The sequence below is a fragment of the Apus apus genome, chromosome 17 (assembly GCF_020740795.1).
Source record: "Apus apus isolate bApuApu2 chromosome 17, bApuApu2.pri.cur, whole genome shotgun sequence".
Lineage (NCBI taxonomy): Eukaryota > Metazoa > Chordata > Aves > Apodiformes > Apodidae > Apus > Apus apus.
Window position 1 is genome coordinate 6,428,259 of NC_067298.1, and position 21,510 is coordinate 6,449,768.

The following is a 21,510-nucleotide window of genomic DNA, read 5'->3' on the forward strand; positions in this document are numbered from 1 at the left end:
ACTGGGGGAGCGTGTGGTACCCAAATGCAGGCAGATCCAGGGAAAGCCAGTGGCAAGGAGGGCAGGAAATGTGGGGCTGGAGTCCTGCTGGTGTGAGGGGTCCCTCCGTGTCCCCCCTGTGCCCTCCAGCCGTCACTCATCATCTAAAAGGAATCTGCAGCGGATAAGCTGGTGTGGTGAGTTCCCCCGGGGTTGCAGACTTCCCGGCCTCGGGGTGTTTTGTGGAGCTCGCTGGGGTCCCCTTGCCCCGGGAGGCGGGTGGGGGACACGTTTTGCGTGGCAGGCATCCTCCCAGGGGCTGGCTGCGTTCCCGCAGGCAGCCGGCTCCGCTCCCCCCTCCTCGGCGCCGCGCTTTGCACAGATGTTCACGCCATCCAGCTCCAGTCATTCCAATATTCCTGACAAGTGAATTTGCAGCTGAAGCTGGCCAGCGCTTGCTCAAAATATGCTGCCTTTTAATTTATTATTATTTTTTTCCCCTCTTTTTAAGCCGACTTTCCCTGCAGATCGCTGCCAGGGCTTGGAGGGCAGCACCAGACCCTGGTGTGGGGGCTTGGGGGGGGCGGACCTTTGCTTAGCTCGGCTGCTGCCTTAGTTTCCCCTCCCGTGAAAGCGTATCCTGGCTATTCCCATCCAAGCCATCCACGCGTGGCCCTTGAGCAAGTTCCCTGCTCAGCTCCTCCCAGAGCCACCGTTTGCTCCGACTCGGCTTTTGCAAGGATAAGCTGGGAATCCTGAGCCCTGCGTTTCAGGGCAGCGCCCTCCAAAGCAGGGAGAGGGGGAGCCCCGGAGACAAGCTGATGGCTTTGCCCCCTCCAGTCGGGTGGTGTTAGGGCGCTGCTGGGTGCGGTGAGAAGAGGAGGGATGGGGATGCTGCCTGCTAACCCGCCCGGAGGAGAAACACGAGCAGGATAACGCGGAGCTGTTTAACACCGATTTTATTTATTATTTTTTTACTGGGCAGAGGGGGAGAGACACGCTCCAGGGGCTGTGCGGGGGGATTCGCAGCTGTCCCCAAGCTGGCTGCCATGGCCACCAGCACATGCCGAGGTGTTTTGGGGCTCACCAATACCCACGGGGTGCTCAGCCCCTCCAAACAGGCGCCGCAGCCGCCGGGCCAGGCTTTGGATCAGTATTAAGGCTTGGAAATCTCCCCCCTCCTGCCCGGCAGCGACTTCATCCGTTTCCCGTGGGACTGTCCCCGTCGGCCACCTCTGGGAAGGATGGGAAGGGATGGCTGGAGGAGCGGCGAGAGGCCATCAGTGCTTATTAAGGGTTATGCAATAGGCACTTGGCTATTACACGGCTATTAATCCTCCTTTAATATGGTTTTGGTATTTACTGACCGCGATAACTATTGCGTTAAATCGAAATTAAATGTGTGTTTTGGAGGCTTTACAGAAGGGCAGAGGAGGATGTCTGGGGAGGAGGGCGCAGGTTTGCTGGTGGGAGGAGAGATTTGGGGGGGGATAGGGACCCCAGTGGGTCTCAAACGGCCTCACCTTGGGATGTCCCCAAGGTGGTGTGTTGGGCTGTCAGTCCAGGTGAGATGCTGGTGGCATCCCTGGTGCCTTTGGCTTTTTGTGAGCTGCTAAATTAGAGGCAAGAGATGCTGAGGGCTTTGGGGAGCCTCGGCTGCTAACCAAAGGGGAACAGGCTCTGCTTTTCACCTGGGGTTTTACACACAGCTCCAGGGAGAGCCGAGGCTGCTCCTCTCCCCGTGGCTGGGTGGATTTGGGGTTAACCCCCTGTGTGCTGCAGCCTGGCAGCAGCATGTAGCAACTCTTCACAGGATCAGCTAGGGCTGAAACCCAGAACAGAGGACCCCGGGGCTTGGGTAGGGCAGGAGGAGGATGGTGATGCTTGGGATTTGGAGCCAATTCTCTTGCTGAAATGGCTGGATGTGGCCCTGGCTATATGAGCTGGGTGTCTGGCTGTCCCAAGGCCACTTCCCCTGGTGCCTCAGAGCTGCTGACTTGTTCGGGGGCTTTACCCAAAGGTGAAGAACCTGAATATCCCTGCTGGACCCAGTGCTCTCCCTCCCACCCATGAATCTGGGGCAGGCAGAGCCAAGCTTGCTGCAATTATCCACGGATTAGAGGCAGCTAATTTAGTTTGAGTTACAGAGGCTGGATTGAATCGATATGGAGGGGTGAAACACACAACAGAGGAATCAATATGTGTTCAGAGATGCAGACGATGGGCTGCACAGATCAATGGGGTGATATGATGCCCAGGTGTGGTGCATCCTCCCAGCATGGGAGGGAGCCAGTGGTGGGTGATCCCTGGTTCAGCCAGAGTTTGGGCAGAAGCTGGCTTGGCTCATCTGTAAGGTGTGGATCAACCAGGCCTCCCAACAGCAGGATGTTCACTGGGGTAAACAGGGGATGTCCCAGTGGCCCCCAGGGTTTCTGAGCCCCTGTGGCTGCTGCCCTCTGGGCAGCATGGAGGGAGGCAAGGTACTTTTTCATAGCTGACAGCTTATGAATATTTATAGCAGTATATTAAAAATGTCCACTGCATCCCAAATTAGTCCTGGTGCCCTGGATAGAGCCAGGGTGCTGGATATGGTGACACTGATGACAGTCCTGGCTGCGTGGTTGGGCAGTGGGTGTGTGGCCCCACAGGCAGGGAGTGGGGGTCCTTGTCCTTCTGGGGCTGCATGAGCAGTTCTTGGGTCCTGCTTTTGGACCTGTGCCCCCATCCCCATGGCCTGTGTATGGGACTTGGGGTTCTTTGAGGCTTGCACAGCTGAGGAGGATGGGCAAAAGCCCCCCTGGGAAGCTGCTGTTCTCTCTCTACATCCCCTCTAGTCTGTCTGTCCTTCTGCTCTGGTCTCCCTTGTCACACACTCATGACAGTCCTGTTTAGTGCCACTAATGAAGGGCTGTGGCTTTGGTTGCCTGTGCTCATCTCTGTCCCAGTTACTTATGGCATTAATAAAGCCCTGAATTCACTCATCTCGGGGGGCAGCCAAGGGGAAGGGCTGCAGTGGGGTGGGGGTCTTGCACACCCCCCTCCCTCTGGAAGGCTACAGCACCCCGGGCTCCTCCTGAGCTGCATTGCCATGGCAACGCTGAGGGATGCTCCTGAGGGATGCTCTTGCAAGGCACAGAGGGGAATCCCAGCAGCCTGGGGGCTTCAGCAGCTAGCAGAGGTGGGAAGAAAATGCTTGTCTGGGCTGGGAGCAGGGCTGTCTGTCTGTCTGTCCACCCACAGCAATATCCCTGTGGATAGTGCTTGATCTCAGTCCTGGCAGCAGCTGCTTCAAGCCCACGTCCATGAGGCCTCCTCCGCTTCTCAGCCTCAGCAGTGATGACGAGCATCTCCCAGAGCAAATAAGCACAGAATTAACCCCATGATCCTTTCAGCCCCTAATTTTCTGTCCCTGACTATGTGGCTTCAGCGAGCCAAGGGACAGATATCTCCAGCCACTTCCATAGCAGGGCACCAGAGCAGCATTTGGGCCCCAATCTATGTCTCTCTGTAACATCTGTCTTTCCTTTTCACTGTTTTTTATTGCTAGACACATTTGTATTAAAGTAAACACAGCCCAGGAGCAGGGGGCTTGGGGGTCCTCATGATGATGAGGACCAGCTGGGAGGCTGGGGTGTCTGTGGCTGCTTTGCACGAAGGTTCAGAGCAGTTTTCAAGGAAGCAGGATCCATCCTGCTTCTCCGAGGCTCTCCTGTGGGATGTCTTGGGGCAAAAATCTGCCCTGCAGAGGACCTGCAGCACCGTGCCTGGTTGCTGTGTGACAGTGGTGGCTTCTGTGGGGCTGTCCTCTTCTCCAAGAGCTGTCACCCTTGTTTCCTCCCCAGCTGTGCACGGGGAGCTCACACTGCTCCCCTTCATTTGTTGCCGTTTATCTATAATTTAGCATGGTTTTTAGTTATATTCTAATTGAGTTTCATGTGTCATAGTGTGTCTCAAACAGAAAGTATAAATATTTAACAACCTCCACTGGTAATAAAGATTCACATTTGCCTCGTTCTGGTTCCCAGTACATGAATATTCTGCACCACACTCTGTGGGTATTAACTTCATTCAGATTTCTCCCCAGTTGTACAATGTAATGGTAATGACAGATAGAAACCAGATCTTAAAAAAAAAATAGTAATCAAAACCAACAACAAACCAGTTTGATGTCATAAACTCCCCTGCAATGGTTGGGGGACCACTAATGTGTTCCCTTTCACTGCTGGCTTCTCCAAGTATGCAAGCAAGTGTGCCCACTCTGGCAGCACTGAGCTGCCCCTGTCACACCAGTATGGGTGAGAACTGGGGTATGGGAAGGGTAGGCACAGCTTGTGGTGGGTGAGAGGCATTTGAGGGTTGTGTCTTTCAGGGCAAGGGCTGAATGGAGCTTGGTTTGGGCTGAAATAAAGACAGAATTTGTCTTTGCTGTGCTGCCACTCCAGTGGGGATGCATGTGAGGTGGGACATGAACTAAAGCATCACTGGGCTGGGTTGTCACAGCCTGGCATTGGGATGGTGAAACAGGCTGGGGCCCTCGCAGGAGGCAGCCCCAGGTGATTTTGGGGTGATGGCTGCTACCCACAAGAATGAGCTGGGGCTGTCCCGAGGCAGCGGGACCTGGGCACTGCAGGAGAGCAGCTCTTGGGGCAAGACTTCTTGTGCTGGGGGTGACTAAGGGCTCCAGCCAGGACCAGCATGCAGGAGCTTGCCCAGGTCTGCACCAGGGGAGATGAAGCCATTTGGGTCACAGCTGGGTCTGGGTTTCCCACCCAAACAACCCCCAACCTGCCCTTAGTGCCAGGATGAATGTTTTAAGGCATGTTGGCTCTGGTGTGATGGGAGCAGGAGGTGGCAGGGGACAGGCTGTGAGCCTGTCAGTGCCTGGTGCCTTGCTGTTGGGCTGCTGGGAGGTCAGCATGGGGCAGCTGGGGGTCCCTTGCTCCCTGTCACTGTGTGGTCTGGGGACTCAGGCTGCTCCTGGGAAAGCTCCCACGGGAAAGGCTGGAGCTTTGAGCGCTCGAAGGCTGCCTTGCAAACACCAAACCCCAAGAAAAGGGAGGACAGGGAGGTTAAAACCCTGTCTGCAAGCTGCTCATGTTCTCTGGGGATTCGTTAAGGTGATTATGATTCAAGCTGGAGAAAGGCCACGGGTGGACTGGGGGGTGTTGATTAAGCTAGATGGTGTTGGACCAGCTAGAAGCACCCCGGGTAGCACCAGCATCTCCCGGGGAGCTGTAGGGGACGGGACCACACCAAGTGGCATGTGGCTTGTGCTCGGGGCTCTCCAAGGTGGCCACGCTGCTCTGCCACCTTTGGCATCACCCCCCTCATCCACATGCCACACGTCCCCCTGGGCACACCTGGCCCAGGGGCTGAGCTCTGCCGAGAGCTGTTGCCTGGGCTCCTGAACAGCACGGAAATGTTGCAAGCTGCTGAGAATTCAAAGTGCTGCTTTAATTACATGCTATGAGGAAAGCTGTCTGAATCTTGGAAGGAGGCTAATGATGGGACTGCCAGGATATTTTCACTGGTAGGAACCCAGGATACATCCCGAAGTATCTCTAAAAGGGAAAAATGTCAGGTTCGTCTATGAGATAATAACTAATAACCAATAAACAGTGACATCACCGTTCACCTCGCTGGCGAGGAAGTGATTTAGAGATTCCTTGCCTATGTGAAACGAGAACATCTGCTCTCTGCTGGAAAGAGGAGGAAGATCTCCTCATCAGCATTAAATTTAAATGAGCCAGTCCTCATCTGCAAGCTTCTGCTGTGCTGCAGCTCCTGCAGGAGGGCGACAGGGGAGCGCAGGCTCCGGCAGAGGCTCAGCAAGTTGTTTCTCCCTCCTTGGCTTTCTGAAAGTGTGAAAATCCAGACTTTTCTATCCAAGAAGGCTCCCCAAGGCGTGGACTGACCCAGTTGCAGCCCCACGAGCAGCCGGGTGGGGTCGTGTCTCCTGCCCCGGTGTTTCGTGCTCAGAATCTCCTCCCAGCGATCCTGCCCCGAGCTCCATCTCCCATGGGAGGCTGAGGATGAAGCGTGACCCAGTGTCCCCGTGGGTGGGACAGAGAAGCCCGGCGTTCTCGGCGATTTAGACATTAAGTTAAGGCTAAACGAGGCCTGGGTGAGCCCACCCCAGCACCTCAGAGCAGGTACCCCCAGACCTGCTTTGCAGCACCCGTGGCCACCCAGCTGCCCCTCTCGCCATCAGCCACCCACCTTGCAAACTGCCAGCAGCTTTCTGCCTGCTCCACATTAATTTTAATTATATTTTACTTTAAAGGGCCATTAATTACAAAGATTTCCCAGCAGAAGCCTTAAAAAAAGAAAAAACACACACCAAAAAATAGAAAAGGAAAAAAAAAAAGCCCCTTCTACTTCAAGGGCTGTTAGAGGTGAACTGGGATATGAATAGAGGGCAAAAAGTTCTTGCTTGTGGCCCAGGGTCCTGCTGTCTTGGCAGCATCTCCTCTCCTTCTGCAGACCCTGAGTTAGCCTCACTCTCCCTCCTGACCCCTCTCCTCCCATTTCCCCAAGGATGTGTTTCTCCATCCCCTGGCCTCACTCCTCAGAGAGCAGGAGCCATTTTTGCCACATCAGTTGGTTCTTGCTGTCAGCGCCACGTGCTTGGTTAATATTTATTTATTATAAAACCATTTGGATCATTTGCTTCCCAGCTTGGGCTGGGGAGGGGGAAGCTGCTTTTCTGGGACAAGGTGAGGGGTGCAGAGTCTGCTGTGACGCCTCCAGACCTGCCAACTGGAACTACAAGGCAGGGGCTGCTGTTGTCCCCTTTGGAGTAGGGGGGGTGACCCCCCACCCCATGGCAGCACAGCCTGTGCAAGGGGGGGTTTAATGAGAGTGACCTCCTTGACATGGGACTCAGCTGGGGCTGTCCCAGCCTGGTGACTGTGTGCCAGGAGAGTTGGCTGGAAAAACCTTCACTAGGGAATATTTTCTTAATCCTTTTTATGTGGGACAAGAAGCTGGTTTGCTTATGTCTGTCCACCAGCAGCACCAGGAGCTGCTGTCCTCTCTGTATCCCCTCCTCCTTCCACCTCCTCCTTTTCTCAATTAGCACTTGCTCAGCTTGTGCCCATCACTGCTGAGGCTTCTATCTCCCCCAAACAGGCCCAAGGACAGGAGGTTGCCTACAGTGCTGCTGCAGCTCTGGGAAGAAGGTGGTTTCTGGCTGGAGCTCCTGAATGTTCAGGTAGGAGCTAAGGCGAAGCTGGCACAGTGGGACCTCTTGTTGATGTTGTGTATGTTGTGCTGGGGCAGGGGAAGAGGTGCCCTCGGGTGCCTCTGGCTGCTGTGAGTTCCTGGATGGAGATAAGGTCATTGTTTTTCTTGAGCTTGAAGTTGCTTGGGAGTGTGGGAGGGTGACTTCTGGGTGTGCTGCTGCTCAGAAGGTTTGTCTTTCCTTGCAAACCCATGTTTGCTGTGTGAAGTCTTGGTGTCCTGGGCCCTGTCAGGGTCAAGCTCTGCAGCCCGTCCTCTGCCTGATGTGAGCTTTGCCCTTCCCCTTGTCTGATGTCTTCACTCTGTTGGCTTTCTGACACCTAATATCTTTGCTTCCTGGGGCCACCCTGAGCTGTGGTGATGCCTTCCTGGGCACACTGGGATGCTGGAAGTGCTGGTGGCAGTACTGGGGGCCAAGGCAGGCACTCTGGAGCACCACACGATGCTCCCCGGAATTCCAGTGCTTTGCAGCGCTTGGGGACCTGGGGCTCAGCAACAAGCAACTCATTTCCCTCTTGTCTCTTCCTGTCAGACAAGATTTGAAGATTCAATTAGAGCAGGAGCTGCTGATGGCGCGGTGCTGGCGTGTGCCCCCCTCCTGCAGCAGGGGAGCCAGATGAAAGCCACAAGCAATGTGAGGGGGTGGGGAGACAGGGGTATTGGGAAGGGAGGTTCTTGGGCTGGCAAAGAGCCTGGAAGAAAAAGGCAAGAAATGCACATTTTGGGTGGTTTGAAGGATGGCTGGAGGCTCAGGATCTGCTCTGGCTCCCATAGCTGCAGGCTGGTGCCTGCTCGGAGAGTGGCTCTCAGGGCAGCACTGAGCTGGGGGAGACCTGCACTGAGATCCCCCTGTGTGTGCTTGGCAGGGTGAGGCTGGGAGTCAGGTCAGGGCTTGCTCACCCAAAACCTCATCCTGGTGAGCTGGGTCTCTGGGAGAGCAGGTGCAGTGAGCTGGGAGGGAGGCTGGGTCTCTGCACCAAAGGGAGAGCAAGGCAAAGCCTCCCAGGTGGAGGGGATCCAGCAGAAGGCTGGATTACACTCTGGGTTTCTCCCTGCCACCCTCCCAGAGTTGAGCATTGTTTTGAATTAACACTTCAGAGATCATAGAGACCATCTGAGGGGGTTGCTGACCCACTGCAGCCTGTGGTGAGAAGCCTCGTGGCCACTTGGCCAGGAGTGGGGACAAGAATGGGCTACTGTGCTCCAACCAGAGAAGTGAGAGGGTATTAAATAGGGACACTGTCAAGTGTGGTGCTGAGTTCTTGTGTCCTGTCTGAGGAAACTGTCTTTGTGGGGCTGATGGACCTTTTCCCCTTTTGAGGATTGCTCTGGCCACTAAAACACCCAGGCTGCCTAATCAGGATAGTCTTGAAAGAACAATTCCATCTCCTCTTGACGTTCTCTGCAGGTAATAGCAGTTGTTAAGGAAAATGCAATTTTTTTAAGGACTGAGGAGCAGACAGATTTTTATTACAACCTATATTTTTACTGTAAATTATATTCAGCTCTTGCCAAGTCCAGAGATTCAGCTGCACCTATGCTCCAGCCCCAAGGGGCTCAGAGGTAGCAGTTCCCAAAACTCGGGCTGTTTTCAGGCATGGATTTATTGTGTACCAAAAAGTCGAGGTGCGAACATTGATCATGCAGGAAAGTGCTGGTCAACAGCCAAAAATAAGCATTTCCCAGCCTAAATTATTAATTCCTTTCTGCACAGCAAACTGATGGTTCTGGTTGCCTAGGTCCCTTCTGCACAATGGTTGTGCTTCATGCCATAGTATATTTTCTCTCCAACTACTTGTCTGGCTCTTCAGTTAATAAAGATTGAGAGAGACAATAAAAACATTCATTAAAGGGGGCGGGGGGGGGGGGAAGAAAATGAAGCCCTGCTTGTAGCCTCTAGCAGTTGGTTTCATTAAGCAATTACTTTTTCCAAAGAGGCTCTCAATGCTGTTATCCAGCCCCAGGGTTTGGGGATACAGCACTGAACTGGGAAGCCCTGGAATGCCTGGAGTGAAGGACTGGCCGTGGCACTGATGGGGTAACTCAGGAGGCCAAGAAACCACTCAGGTGATGAAAAAAGGAATTAGCAAAATAAGCTCCTGGGAAAAGCAGCTGTTTGGACTGGGTCATGCAGGGTTAAGCTGTTATCTTGTGCTGTGTGGAACCTGAGGCTGATCTGCTCCTACCAGGTCATTAGCTCCTGCCCTAAGAAGTCAATGTGCTAAAATTATTAGTCTGGGCCCTTCCAGTCTTCCAGCTGTGGGCACTGAGGGACTGGAGCACTCGGTGGGCTCTGCCAAGGCTGGAGAAGCAGGGGGAGGGAACAGGGCTGGCTGGGGCCAGGTTTGGGGGGAGGAGACAGGAGGGATGGGCAGGGTGGGCTCTGCTGTAGCTGAAATACGGTGAACAGCATTTCTCAGGAGGTTAATTCGGTGATGGGGAGCAACCAGGAACCCCTGTGCACGGCAAGGGGAGGTCCCACAGCACTCCCTGTCACTGGCTGGGGGAGGACATGAGAGCAGCCTCGCTGCTGTCAAAGTGCTCTTCAGCAACACCCCTGTCTGTAAAGTGCTTGTGGGAGGCCTGCTCTGCCCCCAGACTGTGACATCTGAAACAAGATGTGTGTTTTCTCTCTGGTTCCAAGGCATGAGAAGAGCTTTGGATCTTGTTGCCATTTATCACTCAGCCCTGAGCCAGATTGTCTATATGGGTTCAATCTATGGCTTCCAGAACCGATAGAAATATTATCCCATCTTATTAAAATCACCCACAGCTACTGCAGCTGTGTGTCAACAGCAAAGCAAATAGCGACCGGTTCTCATCGGATTGGAGCCTCTCTATTGAGGCTGTCTTCAATCCTCCTCCTGCTAAAACGGTTACAGATGTAGGCTTTTCCCAGTGCAGCTCCTGTGTAGCCAGTTTCAAATCCCATTACCATGCCAGAGCTGTCTTTGGTGAGCAGCAGCTCAGCTAAAGCTCCCCCGCTGACCTGAAACGTTGCTCGTGGTGATTTTCCTAGAAGTAAGAAAGAGAGTACAAGGCTGTGCTCCCCAAACAAAGCCCTGGAATGGCAGGGGGCAGTTCAGCTGTGGGGGAGAGGAGAGCAACAGAGCTGTGCTGGGATGAGAGTGGGGCTGCTGCTGCTTCCTCCTCCTTGGGTCACATGGTTCCTGTCCCTGCAGGGGGGTCTACTGAGTAATTTGGGGTGCATCTGCTGCTGGAGGCTTACTGATGTTGTTTTGTGTGATCCCCTTGCCCTCCATCCCCTCTGGAAACGCCACAGCCCAAAAGTTCCTGCTGCCACCCAAGCTGTCTCTGGCTCACCCTCATCCCTCTCCTGTGCTATCTTTGGTATAATTAGGAGGCCAGGACTGTGCATGTGAGGTGAATGTGACCTCATTAGTTTCTTAGGCTGTATTGAAATTTCTTCTCATTTGCATCCCTGGTCCCTAAATGTGCAGCTCTGGTCTCCAGGGCTGCTTTCTGCTACTTCCCATCCCTCTCACCAAGGCTCTGGGCCAGGGCTGTGCTCCTTCTCCTCCACTAATCATTCTCTGTGTGTCTCAAAGCTGAAGAGCTCAATGTGTTTGAGGAAGAAAAATTCCTGGTCTACCCTGGGTGGGTGGGAAGAGCTTCTTTGGAAGATGCCCTGGGCTGGGGCAGCACTGGGGAGCTCTGGATTTAACATCTCTGCCCATGTCAGGTGAGTTAGCAAAGCTCTGGGTGCTCCCTCTGCTCCACTGCTGGCTGAGACAGGGGATGACAAATGTCCCACCTGGGCTATGACAGGCTCTGTAGTCTCATCCCTCTAAGATCCACAACCAGGATCACTCTTCCCTGGTAAGAGCTTCCTTATCTGTGTTTGCTGTAGCACACAGATGCCAGAATCCTTCCAGACTGGTGCTGGCTTGATCCTCCTGATGCTCAGATGCTTCCTTTTAAAGTTAGAGGATATATAAAGGCTCTGTTGAGCCTTTCTTCTTTTCCCGTGCTAGCTGGAGGGGGAGTGCTCTTTGGGAAGGTTTGCATCGTCTCTCCTGTGTGATGTTGGATCCCTTTATAGGGCAGGTATCTTCTAAAGCAAAACGTTTTCAATTCCCACGAGGAGCATAATTCCTGAAAACGTACGCAATAAACAAAACGAGCCAAATGTAATTAAAATGGAGACAGTATATAATCTGGTAACCCACTTAGAGGCTCAAAGCTTCGGCTTTAAAAAAAAAAAAAATGTTTGCTCCAAATCCATTTAAATAAACAGACCAACACACAAAGGCTCTCTGTGCACTAGCAGGGTACAAAGAGAACGGGATCAAAAGCAGCTGTGGCCAGGCTGTACATATGTAGGGAGGAAATTGCTTGATCTAAGACTGCACCTTGCACATGCAAACGTCTTTGTGGACCTTTCTGTGAATTACATTTGCACAACAGCCGAGCTGCTGGGCTGTGCTCTGCTGGAGGGGCAAAGGCTGGTGTCTCCCCTGCCATGGGAGGCTTTGCTGGGGAAGTGGGAGAGGTGCCAGCGTGTCTGCTTGCTTTGGCAGGAGTGGAGAGAAGCCAAAGACTGAGCTTTGCCCTCTCCACTAGTGCAGATGCTGCATCCGGAGGGGGAATTGCTCAGAAATATAGAAAAAAAAAAAAAAATGGGAATCCTCATCCTTGGCACCCGTGCTGTGAGGTCTGTGCTTGTCTGGTGTCCTGTGCCATGTGTTGTTACACTTGTGTCCCGCTGGGCTTGCAGGAGGGTCTCCTGGTGGGGGGGCTGTGGGGTTTGCATCTCCTCTCCCCGGACTCTGTCTCTCGCGGTTCTGCAGCAGAGCTTGGCTGGCCTTGAAGTTTTGCCAAGAGCCATGTGATTTGTCTCGGGCTGGACAGCACGGGCTGTGAATCCAAGATCAAGTGTGCTCCCAGGCCAGCAGGACTTGGCCCAAAGAAGGAATTTTGGGTCAGATAAGAGCATCTTCCTACTGCTCTCGCAGGTGGTTTTGGGCTTTCTGGAGCTCTTGGGAAGGGGATGTTCGTACATATAAACATATAATGTGGGGGATATCAGGGAAAGGTGAGAAAGCTGTTTCTAAAGTGGCAAGAAATCTTAAGCATTAAGAGCCAGGGCTTTGGCTCCGCCTGGGGGATGTCTGCACTCGAAATGAGCCGCGTCTGCAGAAAATCCTTTACTCTGGCTCTCCTGAAAGAAGGTCTCTGGCTTGCGCCGTGGCTGCCCCCACCCGCCGCCGTGTCCCCGCTCCGGGGGATGGTTGCGGTGCGGTCCCAGCCGTCGGGGCTGGCTCCGGTGGCGGGCGGGACTCGCACCGGCAGAGGGAGCTCCGGCCGCGTCCTCCGAGCTGGGGGGACCGGGGGCACCCGCTGCTCCGGGGTTGGGGGTGGCGGGTCCGGCCCGGCTCAGGGCTCAGCTCCACTGAGTCGTGCACCCGCCCAGCCCAGGGGTTACCTGCTCCGAACCGGGTGGCCCCTTGGCGGGGACCCCCACACACCGAGCCCAGCAGCGTCGTCCCCGCTGGCAGGCGGTGGGGGGCACAGCGGGGAGGTGTGTGGGGGGGTGGGGTCTGGGACTCTGCAGCATGGCGACGATGTCGGGCAGGGGCTGCAGAAGGAGCAGCGGGGAGCGGGACCGAGGCGCTGGGAAGGGGACTGGTCCCCCTCCCTGCCCCCGGGATACCGGAGGCTGCTGTTGGCTTGCGCTCCGGTACCGGCTCCTCCTGCCCTCGGCCCCGGTGGGCCTCCCGTTGCCTGGGGCTCCTGCCCTCCCGCAGGAGGGCCCCAGCCGGGGCAGTATTCCTCCCTCCGCCCCATCTCTCCCCCTTTACCGTCCACCGGTTTTCCCCTTTCCCGGTGCTGCGGTAGGTCCCAGCGGGGTCTGTCTCTGTCTAACACAGTGCAGGGCTCTGCCCCCCCAGCCCCCGTCTCCACGGATAGGTTCTGCAGGTCCCCCCCAAAAAGCCTCGTACGCCCCTCAAGGCAGGGGGTGACCGGACCCGACCCTCGGGCGGGTGCGCCCCGTCCAGCCCCGCCGGGGGACCGTGCCTGCCCGTCCAGCTGTGCTGCCCGGACGGACGTGTGCGGCATCCAATGGGGAGGAGCGGAGGGGCCGGGGATGAGCCCCCATTGGCGGCGGGGGGAGGAGGAGCCGGGACTTGAAGTTGGAGTGAGGGATCCAGCTGTGCGGAGCGCTCGGCTCGGCGCGGCCGCCCGCGGGAGCATCCTCCACCCGTCCCCGGGGCGCCGGGCAGCACCGCCCGCCCGGGGCAGATGGTGGGGCGCGGAGGGGGCAGACAGAGCCGCTAAGGCGGCCCCCCCCGGGGGTGGGGGCCAGCACCGGCAGCGGGGGCCGCCCCACCGCCGCCTCCCTACCCGCGGATCGCCCGGCTCGGGCCCCCGGAGGCACGGCGAGGAGGAGCTACGGAGCCCGCAGACGGCAGGGCAGGGCGAGGGGGCGGCCTGGCCCCGGTGGGGGGCGAGGCAGCGGCTTGCCCGGCCATGCCACCCAGGAGCTGAAGCCGCCCCGCTACAGCCCCCAGCCCCCCGGCCCCGCCATGGCCGCGCCCCTCTAGGCTCCCCCCGGCTCGCCCCGCGACGCCCCGGCTCCCCCCGGGGCCGCCGGCTGGAGGATGGACGAGGATGGACCGCGAGCTGCCGAGGAGGAGCCGGAGCCGGGCAGAGCCAAGACTTTCATCCGCCTTAATGACCTGTCCGGGGCCGGGGGTCACCCGGGGCCGGGGGACAGGGAGGTGGGCAGCGGCGACTCGGAGGCGGAGGCGCTGCCTTACCCGGCGCTGGCCCCCGTCGTCTTCTTCTACCTGAGCCAGGAGAGCCGGCCGCGGAGCTGGTGCCTCCGGCTCGTCTGTAACCCGTATCCTTTGCAGGTGCTCGGCGGCGAGGTAAGCCCCGCGGGGCCCCCCCAGTTCCCGCAGCGGGGGGCACCTCCCGGCTGGAGCCCACCGGGTGATGGCGAGGAGCCGGGGTTTGCGGTCCCCGGGGTCGGGGGGCGGTCGGGCGGTGCTCGCCCCCTCCCCGCTGCTCGGCCGAGAAGTTTTCTGGGCAGTTGCGGGGCTGAGAACGGGGCGGGGGGGGGAATCCGGAGCTCCCCTCCTCCAGCCTCCCCGCCGCGATGCTCCGGCTCCCGCGGGCTCTGCCGCGCCTCTCCAAAGGGAATCGGGGCGGGGGCACCGGGCTGCTCTTCCTCCCCTGGGGATCGGTCGGCCTCTGGTGTTCCTGCTCCCCCCAGCACACTGAGGGACCCTAACTCCTGTCTCCTCTCCTTGCAGAGCCGTTCTTCCTCCCTGACCCTGTTTCTCGCCCGTTTTAGGCTCCCTGGCCCCTTCCCCGAGGGTTTTAAGGAGGAGGCAATCTGGGGGGGTTGGTTTGCTGCCTGACTCCAGGGTCCCTAAATCATTCACAGCATGCGAGGCCGGTTGAAGGGCCCGGTCTCCAACACCCCCTGGGGGGATGCTCCTTGTTTGGAGGGTTCCAGGCAAGGCTGGGGTCATAGTCCCTGGGGTGTGCATCAGCTAAGGGCTGCTGCTTGCCAGGTTCTGGGGTGAGCTGTGACCCCTCAAAGGCATCTGGTCTCCTTCCAAACTCCCCATCTGCTCCAGCATAGGCTCTGTATCCGAGCTGCTTCAGTCAAGTTTAAGCTTTCCAAAGAACAGGAAAAAAAAATAAATTAAAAAAAAAATATGGAAAAGACAATAGAAAAAATGCTTCTTGCCACGGTCTTGGTGTCTTTAAAACCTCCCTTGGAGTTGAGTTGCAACCAGTACACGGCTCGTAGCATCGCAAGTGTTTTACCATCCCCGAACTCCGGTTCCATTTATTATTTGCAGAAACAAAACCCCCAAATTAAATCAAGTGGAGTGATGTGGCTTCCAACAGGGCTGGTGCAGGAGAGGCAGCCGCGGAACGGGAACTTACCGGGTCTGTGCTGCTCTGCCTGGGCAAGAGGCAGGCCAGGGTGGATGGGCAGCAAACCCACATCTGGAGTGGGAGAGGCTGGGCTGTAGCAGGGAGGACATGTTCCATGGTATAGAGGGAATATCCTGCGCAAGTCCCCCCGTGCTCCTGCTGCGTGGGATCTGTTAGGAATTGCATCTCGGCTGAGCTCGGTGTGTCCAGGAAGAGTGGCCAGGGGCTGCCAGAGTTGTGCATGTTGTTTTACTGGAGCTTCAGCAATCGTTTATCTGATAAACAGGCTGCCTTCTTCCCCAAAATGTCCCCCAGGAGGGGAAACCCAAGAATTCTCTTCCCAGTCGTGAATCCTCCCAGCAGTTTCCCCCCAAATCTCTTTCACACTAGCTAAGCAGTTCAAAGCTGCATTTATTTAAGCATCTTGGGAAATCTTGCAACTTTGTGAAGCCTTCTGTTTTGGGAAGAAATATGCATGACAGGCTGCAAGTCAGTGTGTTCTTATTGCCTGCTATGACTAATATTATTTATGATTGCTAATTTAAATATGTTTTCAAGTCTCTTTTTTCCCCCCTCTTTGCTAATGATGTTTTGAAGCAGGTAACACCTGCATTTTTAAAATTGCTTTCAGTAAAATCCCCCACCCCAGTAATACCTTGAAACGTGTCTCCTCCTCTGTGGCTGCAAATACAAGCAGACTAACTTTTGTCCTTGGAAAATTTGTGTAATTCTGGGCACCTGCAAACACTGCTGAGCAGGGGATGAGCCCCACAAGCTGGGATTTTCCTCCTCACTGATTTTCCCCTCATTGCTGACAGAGGAAGGCACTTGCTGGGAGCTCCTGGGCCACGGGGGTGATGCTGCCGGTCTCTGAGTCGCGTGTCTGCCTGTGGCTGTTTGTTTTCAGGGTCGCTGACCCAGAACTGGGGGAGCTGGTTTAAAAACAACACAAAAGAAGCAGTTCATCTTACAGATGAGAGGAAGGCAGCGGCCAGCTTGGCATCTGTGCCGTGTCCTGTCACTTGCTGGGCTGTTCAGCAGAGCAGCATCTCACTTGTCCCTTGGCTCAGTGTGCCCGAGTGCCTGATCTGAGCCTATTGCTTGTTTATATTTATTACTTTTCTCCTCCCCCCCTCCCCACTTAGCGTGGTGGGCCAGAAAAGTGACTCTTTTTCTTAGGCTGTAATCTAGGAATCATGCCCTGGTGCTAAAAATGTATAATCACGTCACTGGAAGGTCTTTGTTGCCAGCAGCTGCCCTGGAGAGGAGTGACAGTGCTTGGGCTTATGTGGCTGGCAAATCCTGCCCTGGCCGTAGGGGGGTTGGAGTTTTCACTGGCTTCTGCTGCTCTCTGGGCTGGCCATTTGTGTGGAAACTGGATGGATGAGCTCTTGTTTGAGCTGTGCAAGTGGAGATGGATGGATTGCCAGGTCAGGAAGGTGTTTTTGTGGTGTGCTAGTCTGGCTGAAAACTTTGCCATCGATAGGGTGTTGGGAGGAGGTGCTGGAGCTGCTCCTGTGCCTGAGACTGTCTCCTGCCCTGGGAAGGGCAGCTTGTGCACCCTGGGTGCATCTGGAGCCTCTGGGATGCTGTTCTCTATCCTTCTCCAGGCAGCTTGCATGACCGTGGTAGCCAAGGCTGGGATGTGAGGTTAGAGGGAAGGTGATGGTTGATTTGCCGAGTCCAGCAAGGATGCAAAGTCCTGTTGAGATGGTTTGTCGGGCTTTTCTACCATGTTTCCATTCAAAGCATCCTCTGCCTGAGAAGGTTTCACCCTTGCACAAACTAGGGGACCTCTGCTGTGCTCTGGCTCCTTTTTCCTGTTAGAGCTAGAAAGAAATCTTGAAGCTTGTCCCAGTCTGGAGTATTCAATTTCTAGAGCTTGAAATCTTGGCATTTTAACCCTAAATCTGTATCAGTCCTGCAAAGCTGTCCTTCCCCTCCACTCTGTTGTGGTCTTTCAGCGAAAATCTGGCTGGGGCCAGGTGGGCTGTGCCATGGACACCAGGGGGACAAACCTGCTTTCCCACCTGTGTGTTCATCTTGGCTCTAGCTCTGCCCTGGGTGAGGACAGTCCAGGTCAAAAGGGAAGGAGCAGGGACACCAGAGGGACAGGCTTAATGGTCATAGCTTGGCACCCACGGGTTTGGGGCTGTGGGAACAGGCAGGGTAAGGCAGTGAGAGGAGGAGCCAGCATCTCTAGTTGGGGAAAAAGAGAAGGCAAGCTGGTTTCTTGACTTTCCCTTATAAAAGCACCATGAAAGCTGGGAGGATGAAAGGCTGTAGCAGGGTCTGTGCCAGGCTGCTCCTCTGATCAGAGAGAAGAAATGAGGCTATTTCTGGAGAGTTGTGGAGCGATTGAAGAGTGGGGATGGAGAAAGCAGGGAGGATGCTACCACTTAGTGTTAAAAGCTCTGAATGGGAAAATAACAGTGTAACTGGAGGGGCCTGTGATCTCTATTGTAGTTCTGAAACCTGCCTCCTCGCCCGCGCTGTGCCTGCCTAAGGAGCTGCTGCCTGGAGAGCAGCAACGGGAGGGCTGCAAAAACCTACTGAAAGGTGCTGTTCTGGGGAGATGTCGCCTAATTGGTTGAAATCCCATCTTTTTCTCCTGGTTTGGAGAGTGAAGGGCAGCTCTGCAAATGCCCTCTCTGGGGAGGGGAGATTTTGAGTGGTACTGGGAGGGAGGGCTCCTGTCTTGCCTGGTTGCTCTGTTGCCCCGTCCCCAGGATTTGGGTTTCAAAAATGGCTTTAGGGAAGAAATGGGTCTTGATCTGGTCACAGCAACCAGCCCTGCCTTCTGCCTTTGGTCTGCAATAAAACCCAGAGGGCTCTTCCAGCAGTCGTCTCGCAGAGCTCTGCTTGCTTCCCATTAGTGAGAGATGGATGATCAAAGGCTCTGTCCCAAGGAGCTGCTGAGTGTCCCCAGCTCTCACTGGAAATCAGCAGAGCTGCAGATGGCTGGTGGCCTCCAAGAGTGGGCTTGGAGCTCTTGGGCCCTCATGCCACAGCATAGCTGAGGTCTGCACTGGGCTGGTGGATGGGATGGCTGGAGCTGCCCAGCTGGGTCTCAAAGCAGTGATGGTCCCACCAAAGGGTTGGGTCAGCCCTCGCCTGCTGAGCTCTGTGGGTGTCTGTGCCAGCCCTGCTCTGATCCTCACTGGATCCAGCTCTCCTGGCTAGGTCCATGTGTCTGCACTGGAGCAAGTAGCCTTCTGTGTGGTGGGGACAAGAGCTGAACCTGCTAAGATTTGTGCTCCCCAGCCCCTGCAGTGATCCCATGGGAGTGCCTGAAGTGGGTGACTGGGACCCTGCTCACTCAGTGGGTGCTGGGGGTTCTTGGCCCCTCTCAGCTCCTGGGGAGAGCCAAGTGCTGTGTGTGCTGCTGTTTGAAGGGCTCAAGCTGTAGTACAGAGCTCAGAATGTAATTTCTTTTAATCAAAGGGTGTGTTTTGAGGATAGAGCACATGTAGTGTCCTTTAAAGTTTTGGGTTTTCTGTTCCAACTTCACTTTGAGATGTAACAAAGAAAAATACTCCATTTTGAGAGGCTGGACCTGAAAGGGATCTTGTTTTGATTTAAAAACCTGGCAAAGGAGTCAGAATCTGTTTGCTTCACCTGGGTCTGATTGATCCCAGGGCACCTGAACTTGTTTTTCCTCCTGTGTCTGGATTTGACAGCCCTCCATGAGCAGATGGAAATGCTCCCATTGCAGCTCTGTGCCCCTTCCCTGACTCCTTTGGGGAATGAGAAATACGACTTGCCTGGCTGATGCCAGTCGGGGTGGGGGGGCTCCCTCAGTCCCCTGGGACAGAGCATCCTACTGCTCCCTGGGGCAGGTGTTGGCACATCCCTGGGCTTGAGCCAGCTCCTGTGTGAGGATCTCAGAGAGAAGCAGGACCCTTTGCCTTCTAGCAAAGGCTGCAGGAGGGTGCAGTGGTTATTTCCCTCATCCCAGGGGAAAAATAACTGCAAAACCTCTTCCCCACTGTTCACAAACCCTTCAGGAGCAAGTTTGGCAGCCAGCATCCCTCTCATTGCTGCTTCCCCAGCAGAGCCAGGATCCGGTCGATCCTAATCGAGGTAACGAACCACATCTCACCAGGGATCTCCGGACCCATCCGTTGCTTCCTTTGCTCCCTGCGTGTGTGTTTCTTAAGGAGCTGCTTCTTCGAATTCCCTCTTCCAGGCTGTTGTGTCACATCTGGAAGTTTGTGTAGGAGTTTATCCAAGTGCTGGAGTACAGCACAGCTTTTTCTCATTTAAAAATCATAGGCTGGCATTTTGAAGCGGGCTGGAGTGGGGAGGGGGTGGTTGAGCGGAGGGGGTGCGGAGGAAAGGGGAGAGGGAAGCTGTCTGCCAAAAAGGAGACTGGAGCAGAGGAATAGTAATGACTTCCAGAAGTGTTCTTTCTTTCTTCCTTTCTTGCTTTCCCTCCCTCTCTCCCGGCACAGACAAAAGACTCGGCCTCATGCAGTTCATGGTTATGTCATGTCGGCGCGGGGAGCCCTGGCTGGGAGGGGTGGCCCCGTCCTGCCTGGGGACCCTGCTCTCCTCTGGGACAGCTTGGCTTTGGCTCTGTGTAGGAAATCCGGAACAAGGGCTCCCAGGCAGAGCGGGGGGGCTTGTCTCCAGAGACCTGCTTCTCATTTGGGGCCAGGAGTTGAAGCTGGGTGGCTGGGAGGGGATCACAGCATCTTCCCCAGCCCCTCGTGCCCAGGGCCGAGAGGTTCAGATGGGTCGGTGGTAGTTTGGGATGGGGCTGGACCACCCCAGCCACCACTAATCCATGGGGCTGACGTGTCTCCTGGCTGATCCATGCAGACTCATTGCTTTCGATCAGCTTTTGTGCTCTCTCCTCCATTCAGTAGCTCTGGGTGTTGGAGCCGGTCTGGAAATGCCCGGGATTTTATGATGCATAGAAAAGTTTTTGCTTTCTTCTCCCCCTACACCCCCTGCAGATGTTCTGGCATCACGTTGTAAAATGCTTCTTTCCCATTTTTACTTTAAACTCTGTTTCAGAGGTTTTTTTTTTCTGTGCAAAAAAGATGAAGTTTTTGATTGTCCCAAGTTCCCTGCCCAGGTCTCTCTCAGCTCTTCTTTTCTTTTTCTACTGTTTTGCTGGAAGGGAGCAAACCCTTTGGCCAAAATGAACCTCCCTGATGGCTTTTTCATTTGGATCATGAAACAATTTTCCCTTGGAAGAGCAATCCCGGGGAGCCTTTGCTCCCGGCAGCTTTCTTGGCTGCTGATGATGGGGAGGAGGGTCTAGGGGAGCGGGGCCATCCGTGGGGAACCAGTGAAGGAGCATCCGGAGTCAGGTTGGGAGGGCTTTGAAGCTTTAGTGTGGTTTGGAGGGAGTTGAATTTCCTAGTTAATTAGGAGCCCCAAGTGTTTCTGGGTTTGTTACGAAGCCAGATCATGGCTTTCCCTTCCCTGGCGCCTTGGCTCTCCGCTGAGCGACCTAGATGTGAAATATTCCTTCTGGTCGGTGATGCACATGGAGGTTTCCCCCAACCTGGGTTGGTTTGGCTTTCACCAGCCTTGGCCTCTCACCCAGGAATGTGGCCCAGTGCTAAGAAACGAGGGGAAACAAAAAAAATAATAAAAAAAAGAGAATTCTCATGGTTTTATGTAACGGAGTGAGTAACGGCCAGTCGTGCTTTGGGATGCTCTCACATCTGCTTCCTACCAAAGCCCCGGCAAAGAGGCTTTTGAGCAGATGGAAAAAGCACATATTTCAGCCTGAATATTTGCTGAGAGAAACTTTCAGGCTGGATGTCAGTGCTGGCTGCTGTGGTGCTGGTTGCTGCCTTACGGGAACTGGGTGGTGGGGAGCCAGGAGCGGCAGCGTGTGCCCGAGGTGTGGCACGGCTGGGCAGGTCCTGCTTGGACCCCAAGCTGGGTCTGTGCACAAGTGTGTGGGACCAGGATGTGCCCGTGACTCAACCCTCAGAAGTTCACCAGTTAGTCACAAGTGAATGGAAATTGTCTATTGGTTTGGCTCTGGTGTCTGAAATGTAGTTTTGGTTGGGATTTTTAACACTTTTTTTTTTTTTTAGGTGGAAGGGACTGGCTGCTGTTTGGTGGTGGTTTGGGTTTTTTTGGGTTTGGTTTTGTTGGGTCGCCCATGCCCTCCTTGCTTTCTCTCTCCCACTGCCAGGATGTGAAACCCCAGGGTGAGGGCAAGAGGGGGCTGAAAATGGGAACGAAATGCTAAAGCAGGTGATGGGGAAGAGCTGGGAGCTTGGCACAGACAAGCTTATAAAGAAAAGGGGATTTATTTACTGTAATCCATACGCTAGCCCCACACTTACAGGGTTCCTGATGCAAAGCATCCTTATATTTATCTCTAATTTGGGTCTCTTCCAA

General features: G+C 55.1%; 1 protein-coding gene across 1 annotated transcript in view; it reads left to right on the forward strand.

The window, feature by feature from the left end:
• Window positions 1-13,437: 13,437 nt before the first annotated feature.
• The window catches only part of CACNA1G (calcium voltage-gated channel subunit alpha1 G), a 140,935-nt gene continuing 132,862 nt past the window's right edge, over window positions 13,438-21,510 (forward strand). The window contains exon 1 of the mRNA XM_051634860.1: window positions 13,438-14,086. Within this exon, the coding sequence (XP_051490820.1) occupies window positions 13,845-14,086 (242 nt within the window). The 5' untranslated portion in view covers window positions 13,438-13,844. The remainder of the gene's footprint in view (window positions 14,087-21,510) is intronic.